The sequence below is a fragment of the Chelonoidis abingdonii genome, chromosome 6, assembly GCF_003597395.2.
Source record: "Chelonoidis abingdonii isolate Lonesome George chromosome 6, CheloAbing_2.0, whole genome shotgun sequence".
Taxonomy (NCBI): Eukaryota; Metazoa; Chordata; order Testudines; family Testudinidae; genus Chelonoidis; species Chelonoidis abingdonii.
In genome coordinates this window covers 101,422,044-101,434,468 of record NC_133774.1, presented here as the reverse complement: position 1 = coordinate 101,434,468, position 12,425 = coordinate 101,422,044, and the positions used below count along the sequence as shown (strand labels likewise).

The 12,425-nt window shown below is 39.4% G+C and overlaps 1 protein-coding gene across 2 annotated transcripts in view; it reads right to left on the bottom strand.

The window, feature by feature from the left end:
- The window catches only part of PCSK5 (proprotein convertase subtilisin/kexin type 5), a 297,459-nt gene that overhangs the window by 207,312 nt on the left and 77,722 nt on the right, over positions 1-12,425 (bottom strand). For both annotated transcript variants that reach the window (XM_032774960.2, XM_032774962.2), the window contains exons 4-5: positions 5,509-5,652; positions 2,455-2,531 (exon numbers count right to left, since the gene is read on the bottom strand). In XM_032774960.2, the coding sequence (XP_032630851.1) occupies positions 2,455-2,531; positions 5,509-5,652 (221 nt within the window). The remainder of the gene's footprint in view (positions 1-2,454; positions 2,532-5,508; positions 5,653-12,425) is intronic.

The window sequence follows — 12,425 nt, the reverse complement described above, 5'->3', positions numbered from 1 at the left end:
GTTCCTGATGAGTCTTTTTGTTTAACGTTACAGTAAACCACATCTGCAAGATATTTACAGATTTCAAAGCAACATGGTTTTATTGGCAATTACTGTCTAATTGCACTTCTGTTTTAGAAGATTTTTCTAGTAAAGAAAGGACAGACATTATTCAGTATAGTGAGCAACAGTATGAAAAAAGGATAACAAATGTGCCTATAGTATAGGATGGTATAGGGAGAAGAAAATAGTTCATGCATCTACTTGTGTCTAGAAAATAATGTTTGGAGTATGTAAACAACAGCAAATGAGAGAACCTGAATTAGAACATATGCTAACATTACAACCCCACAAAAAAATAGTTAATTATAATTTATTAGATATGCTATTCTAATCAATTTCAGTATAATAGATATCTGTGTGAAATAAATTTTCCAGTCATTTACAACCTCCTATATCACTGTTTTAATAGCCAAATCCCTGATTAGTTCTCATCCAGATCTTACTATAATATCTTTATTAAAAAAAAACATAATGTGTATATATTATACATATATCTTAAATAACACAGCTAGTAAGCTTTAAGCCAGGGGTTGGCAACCTTTCAGAAGTGGTGTGCCGAGTCTTCATTTATTCACTCTGATGTAAGATTTCGCGTGCCAGTAATACATTTTAACGTTTTTAGAAAGTGTCTTTCTATAAGTCTATAATATATAACTAAACTATTGTTGTAGGTAAAGTAAATAAATTTTTTAAAATGTTTAAGAAGCTTCATTTAAAAAGAAATTAAAATTCAGAGCCCCCCAGGTCAGTGGCCAAGAGGTGGGCAGTGTTAGTGCCACTGAAAATCAGCTCGCGTGCCACCTTCGGCACACGTGTCATAGGTTGCCTACCCCTGCTTTAAGCGGTACATTCATGCTAGAGAAAATATTATTGTAGCAGATGATCTTGTATGCATTCACTTTCAATTGTTTTTCCATACATTTTCTTGAAATTTTTGCAAAATATTTGTTTGAAGAAGCGTTTCTTCCCAAACCCAGAGTGGCTGGGGGCATTGAGGAGACAACAGACGAGTGGGCAAATCCCAAGCACAGCACTCAGCTTGATTAGCCAAACTGGGCACTTGGCAGAATCCACTCACCTTTGCCATGTAAGTTATTGCCACCTAAAGACTGGAAGAGACACTGTAGCTCCTTGCGTCATTCCCCTCTAGAGGCTAGGAAGATCCAAGTGGCCCAGCAGCACCACTTCCCTTGCCCCCAGTATCTCAGCCATACTACACAAGAAGTCCCTGAAGGCAGAACTCTCTGCTGCACAGGGTATGCACAAACCCTGCACAGCCCACCACCATTTTGCTGCAGGAGCAGGATTTGTCCATGTAAGTTAATGGATGTTTTGCCAATGACTCTAATCAAGAACGGATCCTCAATGTCCTTTTGGAGAGAACCCTCTGATCATAATGGTTGCAGCATTGACTGGTTTCAGACAAAAACTAATCATGGATGGCTTCTGTAACACAAGCCCTGTAGGGCTGAGAGGGGAGAAGAATAGCCTAAAACACTGGAGTGGTGAGAAAGAAAAGGCTTCCTCCCTCATAGCTTCTCTAATGCAAATCTATCTTGCAGACAAGTAACATTACAATACTTTCCATGTATACATAATGTAGGAACAATCCTGCAGTGGCAGGGAGACTAGATAATTGCTTCTAATGTCTATGATTCTATAAAAAGGATTATACTTCCCTGTGTGAAGTGCTATGTTTAACAGATGAGTAACTCTGCCAAGGGCCCCAATGATAGTGCTGGGCCCTTCCAGGTGCCCCAGAATGGGACCAGAGCCTCCCAGAGAGATTCTTGGACCATTAAAAATAACTGCAGAATAACATTGAAAAAGAAGTTGATCTCCAAAGGAGAAAACTATTTTTCAAACAGAAATATCTAACCATCTGCAGCAAAGGGCGTACAATTACAATCAGAATGAATTGCCGTTCATTTATTTGTTAGTTAGTTTTAAATTGCCTCTAGTAAAATCATACACACACAAAACTCCATTAACTTAGCCCCAATTTTCTCACACCACCACAAAAACTAAAAGTGCAAGGAAATCATAAGCTAAGGCAAAGTCCACACAAAACGAAGTACCAGACTCCAACAATTTGCTTAAAAAATTCTGAAAAAAGGTTAGACTTGCCAAAAAACAAATTCAAAATGCGTTCATTTTTCAATGCTTAGAACTCTAGTTAATGGATTTACTTATAAATTCTCGGATAAGTGCACCCATCTACTCACAGAGTGAGTGCTGTACAGTGTGTGAGGAGACACACTATATTATATATACATAACACAGAGTTAAATGCAAATCTCAATGCTTTATGGAGACATTTGGGTGCATCCCTACTACACTGGCAGATTTGGTATGTTCTGCTTCAGGCATCGCATTTAAAATGTCAAACATGCCATAGTGAACAGGCCTTACTTGTTTTCATTGCTGGCATCATAACGAGGCATGGGATCAATATCATTGCTATTGACATCATAGCTGGCGTTTGAATCCTGTAACCAACAGAAAAAAGAGAGGGAGAGAGAACCAATTTCTCATTAATTAGCCACTGACTCATGTGGCCCACATACATTCTTCAGCAGGTTTCTACAAGAGAGTAATTGGGTTAACTAACATTCCTGAGGTTTTATGATGTTTTAGGAAAAGATTATATGGTCAATAATTACAGGATTTACATTTTTAAAATTTTGTTTTGGAAAGGGTAGAGGATAACAAATACATTAGACACAAGTATTTTTTGAAAAATCATTATAAAATAGGAAGAGCTGTTTGTCACATATGTAAATTTATTACATAAAACCCTATACTCCTCCTGAGACCTCTGTATATAACACCTGAAAGAGAGACTAGGTTTGCATTAAATGTATCTAGGTTCAATAACAATTGGATATAGTCTAAGAAAAGAAAAATTCCCAAAATGTTAGGAAGCAGAGATCCTTTACATTCCTTTAAGAAAATATTCCTACATAGTTTTCACATACATAACACAAACTATACACTCAGGAAAAGAATATACCTTCTCTTTTCAGGGAGCATAACTATTTGTAATGTATGTGAAATGTGTGTTTTTGCCATATTTTCCGCATTTACCAAGATTCTTCCTGTTGAAAATAGTTTATAGTGCAAACAATTGCTTGTTTCTGTGGCTTCTGTTAACTGATGTGGTAGCATATGGTGTGTTGACATGGCAAGTGGTTCCTTTTAATCTCTTCTTTGTTCAAAACCAGTTATCATATCCACCTCAAATTTTCCTCTTTGTAGCCACATAGAAGGCATTTGTCATCAAACCAGTGAATTGCCCTGGGGGAATTCCTCACTGGCAAGGGTAGAAAGTGGGGGAGGTAGTAAATAGCTGCATTTACATTCACTAGAAGGATCGGACTGGGATAAACTTAATGGCATCTGATACAATCTCAACTGTTCTATGAGGGAGGAAAGTTGTACCTGACTTGTTTAAATAATCTATGATGTGGGAATTAGCATGAAAGATGTAGTGCATGTGAAGATCAAATGAATCTTAAATTGACAAATAAAGCTATATCCTGTCATTGATTTTTAGGTAGAACTTCCTGTTTTCAAAAGGGAGTTCATATACAGGATGGATGGCAGGATATGCCCCTAAGTGTGGCTAATTCAAAATCAATGGCTTTAGAACTGTGGACTCATCTCTAACATTTTGGACTGGATGTTAATGACAGCGTCATGTCTATGGCCTTGGCTACACTTGCGAGTTACAGCGCAATAAAGCAGCCCCGGGCACCCTAGCTCGCTCCCCGTCCACACTGGCAAGGCATGCAGAACGCTCTGACTCCACAGCTAGAGTGCTGCTGGTACTCCACCTCGGCGAGTGGAAGAACGTTTGCTGTGCCCCACTGGAGCGACACGGCACCAGTGTGAACAAGTTTGTTGCATTACTGCGCTATGATCAGCATCCGGAAACATCCCATAATCCCCTTAAGTCAAGTGACCGCTCTTGTCATTGTAGTGAAATCAGCTGCAGGAATGCAGAAATGCCCTTTCAAAGCTCTGCTAGGAGAAGCTGGCTGCTTATCAGCTTGGAGAAAAAGCAAACATTTACTGTTTGCTTTGACTGAGTGAGAGAGAGGCGGGGGAGGGAGCTGAACTTACAAGACAGCATGCTGACATACTCTCAGCACCTCAAAAACCCACTCTCTCTCCCCCCACATACACACAACACACTCCCTGTCATACTCCACCCCATTTGAAAAGCACGTTGCAGTCACTTGCACGCTGGGATAGCTGCCCATAATGCACTGCTCCCGATGGCACTGCAAATACTGCAAATGTGGCCATGCCAGTGTGGACAGACTGCAGCACTTTCCCTACTGCACTCTACAAAGGTGGGTTTAACTCACAGCGCTCTGCATCTGCAAGTGTAGCCATGCCCTATGTCTTGAATGCTCTGTCAGGATGAAATTCACCTCTACAGCTAGAACATATGAGAATTTCATCCCAAATTCACTCATTTGTTTTCTTCACTGCATTCATGTACAGGATGCACATTCCATTTCATAAAAACAACAAGACACCCAAGGTCGTGCACTTCTGCATCATGACTATACTTGTGGTCTAGAATAATCCCCCTAGCAATGCACTGCTCTGAGATTCTAAATAGCTTGAAAGGACAATGTCAGCTTTGATAAGACAAAAAGTTTACCTACCAAGAAAGAAGCCTCTCTGTACATTAAGCAAATATTCCTATCTATTTTAAACTAATTGTTTAAATGTGACAAAACACAAGCAGACAGAAAACCTATAAGGCCATAGGAAACTTACAATAAACAAAAGGCATGGTTCCCCTCTCATTCAGAGTAGTGTAAATTGGGGCTAACGTCATTGGAATCAACAGAACTATACTGGCGAGACCCCAAAGTGTTGCAGATAAGTGCAAGTCACATATCTTTTTTTCCTTACATTTTTTCTAGCCATTGGATGGATAGCTTGAACTTCAATAAATACTCAGGAGGATAGAATTAAGTTAAGGACTTCAAAAATGAGCTGTTATCTCTCTAGATAAATAGTTTTGGCCTACCAATGTTTATACTCTCCCTTTAGCTATATACTCTTGAAATTACCAGATGTGTAGCATATTCAAAAGCTCTGAGAGTGATGGTGGTGGGAGGACCACAGGTCAAAGTGTTTGGATATGGGGTGAAAAATTATGAGCTCATTGAATTCAACCCCCTCCTTATATTCCATAAGGATACAGATTCCTTATGGAAGACATATCAGATATTAAACTGACATTATACAAGATATTATCTTACAGATTATTTCCATATGAAAAAATATAACTTTTTGTAATTTCCTTCCTTGCTGTTATAGAAAATCTTTCTTTCGTTCTTTCTTTCTTGCTCCATCAACCAGAACAACACAGTCAACTTTCTACAAGCAGCAATCTTAATTCTGAATAATAAAACAGCATTCTGAACTACTACAAAGACTCACATAATTCTGCATCAAGTCTGGGTGGGTTCTCTCAATGCCATCATCCAGGATGGTGATCACGACATTCTTTCCGGTGTAGCCTCTCTTCCAAGCACCTACTATGTTCATATCTGACTGACAGTGATGGGTGTTATCACTGCAGTGCTAAAGAGAGAAGAGGCGATAAATGCATTGGATGTTGGAGATAATTGAACAGTGGGGGGAGGGAGGGTTGGGATATTAGCTTATTCATTATCATAACCATTAAATTATCAGCAGATGACTGTATTGATTTGAATAGCAGATACGGAAGATCAGTGTCTTCATTAACAAATACCAGGATAATTTAAAAGAAACGCTACATGAAATGGAAATCACTAGAACTGCTTATTTCTTTTTAAATACTGAACAGTAGGAAAGGGTGGTTATTAGTTATGACACTCAATTAGAAGCCCTTTATAAAATGAAACACATTTTTTTTCTGACCATTCGATGTGCTCATTGGAAATGTGCATTTGAATTTTTCAGCAAAACAAATCATATTTGGATAAAAGCAGACAAATGTCTGTAGAGAAACAGCCCTGGAAACAAAACCTGCTTTTTGGAGCTTACGTGCTGTATAATTTCTTTACTGGGTGTCTGGAAACTAATCCAAATTTGTTTCTATCTACAAAAGAATGCTTTTGGCAGGTTTTGTGCAATATCAGCAGGAGATGAGCAGCACTTAAGAACCTGTAACCAAAACAACCCTCTGAAAAACTTGCAGCTTAAGGCGCCTGATGAATTGTAGATGGCTACAACTCAACGTGTTGGGGTACAACTTGCTGAGGAATGGGTGTGGAGAGAAATTAGGGTACATAAAAAGTGAATGACTCTCCTCTGACATGAATACATCCCCCGTTTACGTGAAAAAATCTGGCTTGTTATGGAAATGAGAAATGACACTTGGGTATTCATACACCCCCCTAGCAACTCTCTGACCCATACACAAAGTGGTCCCCTATGAAGCCCAAACCATTCAGACCCTCATCAGTGTTACTTTTCTCCAACTCAGTGAGAGCAAGGAGGGAAAGAAAGAAAGAAAGAAATGCTTGAACCTAGTATCATAGCAACAGTAGCCACATGAAAGCTCTGAGTGTTCACTCCCCCTCCCCATTTCCTTGCACATGCACCTCAATGTAATGTTTTAGCATTTTGGAAACTGTAAACAGTTCAAGTAAATAAAAAGGGACAGCTTCTGCCCTGACTTACACACAAGGGGAAGGGAATGGGTTAACCCCATTGAAGACAATTTGTTAGCACAGAATGTGGTGTAAATGAATACAAGATTACTTCTGAGACGGCTCTTACCACTGCCTCCTTCCATTCACCCCCCATGCACCTTGATATAATATACAAACCAATGGCTTTCACAGTGTTTATTAGAGGTTGCTAAAGCAAGTTTGCTATTACGCATTGTATAAACAAGGCATTTGTACAGCTTTAGGGATCAACTCCAAAGAATGTCTAGATGAGGTTTTAAAGTAGAGTTATGTATATCATTCAAAAATGTGCAGACAGCTTGTTTTATAAGGTTAGCAACACTCTATACTTCCTTTTGTGCACACTTTGTGATATACCAACAATAATAAAACAGCATTCTGAACTACTGCAAAGACTCACATAATTCTACATCAAGTCTAGGTGGGTTCTCTCAATGACATCTTCTGGGATGGTGTTATCACTGAAGTACTAAAGATTATAACGGTGCTTCACACATAGAGTTCCCTTGTATTTTTCAAAGTGCACTACAGACTTCAACAAATTAATCTTCATAAAACAGCTGTGAGGTAGATAAATATGACTACCGCCATTTTACAGTTGGGAAAACGGAGACATGAAGGGTGAAGTGATTTGCCCAAGGTCTCAGAGCAAGTCAGAGGCAGAAGTGGGATGGAAGTTCCAGCCTCCCTGCCCCAGGGTTAATTTACTGAACCATGCTGACTCACCACTCCAAGATGATCATACCAGACACCTGTTAGCTAGAGGAGTAGACTTATCAGCCAGAAGCCAATACTAAAAGTGAAGTAGTCTCTAGCAGGTGGGGGGGAAGAGGATGGCAATGCCTGATGGGAAACACAGCACATAATCCTTCCAGTCTGACAAAATGCAGAAACTTAACCCTTCCTTTCTTCCTGGTTGCTGGGAATGGGGAAAGGGAAAAATGACTCCCAATAACCAACATGCAACCCACCACTAGACCTTTCCTCTTCTAGTCCCCTTCATTGTTCCTAGGCTTGACCCTTTCCCTCTGGGGAAGAACTAGCAGTTCTGCTGCTCTGCTTCTAGTCCAGTGGTTCTCAACCTGCAGCCCATGGGTCAGCACAGCTCAGTGGCCCATGTGACATCCTCAGGGCCATACAGGTAGTATTGGATGCGGCCCACAATGGTAAACAGGTTGAGAACCACTAGTCTAGTCTCACCACTTGCCCTGGGCAAGTGTTTTGGGGTTTTGATTCCTATTCCCCTGAATGACCCTTGGATCTCTACCAAAAGATGACTCCTTTCTCTCTCAGTGATGTCAGCAGGCTGCCCATGCCTGAATATCTGCTTCTGGGGAAGCAACAGAGGTTCTCATTGGTCTCTTTCCTGCACATATGTACAAAAATGCAAGACAAGATATCCCTACCCCATTAGAGAATGATTCACTGATTCTTCTAATATACTGGGCCAGATCCTGGCCCCCACTTTATGCTCCAGCACTGGGAAGACAGCCAAACTAAATGAATGGTCGGAGAATCCCCCGGCAAAGGAGAATCTCCAGCCAAAATAGAGCTGGCATATCTCTATACCCAGCCCATCCTTCAGCCATACCATAGGTGGCATATAAGGGATGTAAAGGTGGTATAAAGCCACCGTCGTTCCCATCTCCATCTCTGCCAAGCACATATCAACCACAGCTGAAGATGCAGCTCATCTTTGTTAAAAGCCATCCTTTTCTTTCAACCCCTACTACTAACAACATCTTTGTCATCTCTTACCATGCTATGGAGCCTCTTCGTCCTCTTCTCACCTCTCCCTCCTAGTCCAGGCAAAAAGCTGCTGTTAGAATCATCTTCCTCTCCTGCTGCTCTGACCTGTTCTCTGCCTCCATGCTCCCATCTCCTTCATTCTCTCTCATCTCTGGCTCCATTTCTTTTTTCCACATTAAATTCAACCTTTTCTCCACCATAAATCCTCTGCCCCACAATCAGTTCTTCTTGTCCCAAATTTGCCCCACAAACTGTACCCCACTCTTTGAACTGGCGTACCATTTTTCAGGCCAATCTGATTAGGTCTGTAGATTTTAAAGCAGTTTGAAAATTTAGCTTTTAACATAAATGCTCTTTCAACCTCAACTACAGTGCAGTAAAACACCATCCCATAGTGCAATATGAGGAACAGCCTCCAACTTCTTGTCCACTACAAGTTCTCTCTGCCACCTTTTTAAATCTCTCCTTCAAAATCACTTCTAGCAAGAAATCTCCTGTACAGACTTCCATTCTATCATTCTTCCTTAACTGTATTGTGTTTAATCTTTATTTTGTGTTTCAATATTCATCTGTCTCAATTACATTGTCAGATCCTTGGGACAGAAACTTTGTGTTTTAAATGTTTGAAAGCATTGTGTAGATTTTCAGAGCTACCTAAATAATGAATAGTCATTAAAATAAGCAAGCAAGTGCCTAAAATTAATTGGACTTTGTGTCAATGGGCAAGTACTGAAGCATCTTATTAATTCACAATAATGTCAGTGTATTTTCTCTGTTCCCTCTTTTTGGAATATGATTTTTTTTGTGTATGCAGTTGTAGTTTTTGCCGTCAGTCCTGCTTACATAAGCACATGAGTTATCTTACTTCAATCAATGGGAATAGTCAGACACACTAAGTTAAATTTGCAGGATTGAGGCTTAATTTATCTTAATCTCTATTGATGTGAAGTTCTAAGGACCATTTTTATTTTTGGTTGGCTATTTTAAACTATTGATTAGTGGTCAAATCTATCCCAGCAGTAACCAGACAAAAAACAAACAAACAAACAAACAAACAAACACAGCAACCAACTTTGTTAACATACAAAACCTTGGGAGTAGCAGGTTTTTTACCAGATTCAACCACGTAAGTATTGCTGATTGATTTCTCCACCTCTGCAACAGAGAACAGGCAAGTATGTGGAATCTTACCTTCCCACAGACAAGTTAGTTTAGTACAGTTAAAGAGCATCATTTTAGCTTTTGCCCACTGCCTGAAGGATATCATCAAAAGGAGTAACAACCCCTCAACCAGTATAATTTGACTGAGTTTTTTAAAAAGCAGTTAAAGGATGATGTTTCTTTTTGTACTATTTAACTGCAAAACATTATGACACTACAGTTAACATTAATTAGAAACCTCTGCAGGGGTAGAGAGACTCTTGTGTTCCAAAAATGCTTAGGAAGTGAGAAGGTTGTTTTGAGGAAAATTACTGATCTAGAGCTTCCCTCAGACTTGCAGTTCAAGTCTCACAGAGGTGAGAGGCCAAAAGAATCACTTGAATGTGGACAGTTTGGAAGCTATTTCTGCAATTAAGAAACAGACACAGTGTTTAAAAGAAGTGATTCAGCTATTAAAGGGGTTTTCTGTTATCTGCTACATTCTTTCAATGCCAGACTTGCCTGGAGTTTCATAGTTATTGTGTTACATCCTCTCTCATAAGAATGGCCATACTGGGTCAGATCAAAGGTCCATTTAGCCCAGCATCCTGTCTTCTGACAGTGGCCAATTCCAGGTGCTTCAGTGGGAATGAACAGAACAGGTAATCATCAAGTGATCCATCCCCTGCCGCCCATTCCCAGTTTCTGGCAAAGAGGCTAGGGATACCATCCCTTGCCACTGATGGACCTATGCTCCATGAATTTATCTAGTACTTTTTTGAACCCTGTTATAGTCTTGGCCTTCACAACATCCTCTGGCAAGGAGTTCCACAGGTTGACTGTGTTGTATGAAGAAATACTTCCATTTGATTTGTTTTAAACCTGTTGACTATTAATTTAATTGGTGACCCCTAGTTATAAGGAGTAAATAATATTTTCTTAATTACTTTCTCTACACTCATCATGATTTTATAGACCTCTATCATATCAGCCTTTAGCTGTCTCTTCTCCAAGTTGAAAAGTCCCAGTCTTATTAATCTCTCCTCAGACAGAAGCTGTTCCATTCCCCTAATCATTTTTGTTGCCCTTTTCTGAACCTTTTCCAATTCTAATATATCTTTTTTGAGATGGGGCGACCACATCTGCATGCAATATTCAAGATGTGGGTGAACCATAGATTTATATAGAGGCAATATGATATTTTCTGTCTTATTATGTATCCCTTTCTTAATTATTCCCAACATTTTGTTAGCTTTTTTGATTGCCGCTGCACATTGAGTAGATGTTTACAAATGTAGCTCATTGTCATTATCATTATTTTAACGTTTTCTGCCTGGTGTGCTAATTTCAGAGGTATGATACTGGCTATATCCAGTTATGGATCAATACCAAAATGGAATTGATAGACTGAGGAACCAGTAATCATCTTAAAGTCAATATCTTGTGACATTCCAGAGCCAAAAATGAATTTCGAGGAAAGCTATATAAGGCATTCTATTCTGTCTTTGACAAGTTTTTAACAGCCCATCTCTCATGAATTGTTGATGCTATGCCCTCTGAAAGCTATCACATGGTACAAAGCACTGGTTTCCAGCAGTTCTTGAGTTACCAGTGGTTAAAGATCATGTCAAAGATCTGGCAGATTTAGAACTAATTTGGTAGAACAGTACAAGTACTTTAAAGCCCAGTAAATCTTCCAACCATTAGCCCTCCCGCCCCCAACCAGAAATTAACAGGGAAAAAAGAACCTTGTAAAAAGACAGGCTCTTCCTGATTTTCACACAGAACAATAGTAAAAAGAGTCTTGCCACAGGCAGTAGACCTTGCAGTTTATGGTACACATTCTTTAAGTCTAGGAGCTTCATCCACTGTACTATACAGCATGGTAGAATATATGATGTGGTAAAGTTGCACAGGGTCACACAGGTAGAACAGTAAGAATGGTCAAGAGCAAATTATTTGGCCTTGATCAATCCCTAAAATCCATTCACAGAGGGGACAGAACTGCATGGAGCCAAGAGGTGGGTCTGCATGGAGCCAAGAGGTGGTTAACCAAGGGGTTGTCAAGGGAAGAGACTTTCTGCCTCTTCTGTGAGAAGAAATTCAGTGTTGGACATCTGGTTAATCACTAGCTGCCAGGATGGTCAGTACAACATATATGCAAGCAGCAGAGTTTAGTTGCTCTTAGCTTTAGTGGAGTTGGCTTACTGGTGCCAGGTTCAAGTTCATTTGGTACTTTTGATATGAAACAAGCTTCATTTTGAATGAACGGGAGGAAACATCAGTTACCACAGTGAAGGATGACCTTCTAAAAGTCTAAATAGATAGCTAGATCCACTGTTAAAATGGCCTATTCAATGATTCAATATAAACAAAGAAAGCATGTTTTCAGGAACAGTATAACTCAGGAATGAATTAATTCATTTTTCTTCATCTTCTCAAATTCGGCAGTTAGTAAATTGTGTTTACTGAGGGATATTTTTTAAAATAATTCTTTTTTTTTAAGAGTGTTTATCATATTTTTAATGTTGAGTAGAAACTCTTCCATCAGAGCTAGCAATAAATGAAAGGGGGATATTAATGATTAGGAGGAGTTTTTGCAGGAAATAAATATTTTAGTTTTCGTAAATGTAATCTAATATTTATTGCATGTTAAATAGGAAACACTGTCTGCATAGAAACTTCTTTTCCTCTGAGTTTCACCCCTGAACAGTTTTGGATCACCGCATTTTAAAGGCCTATAGAAGTTGGAGATATTATAGGGAGTGTTTCATCTCATGCTTGAGA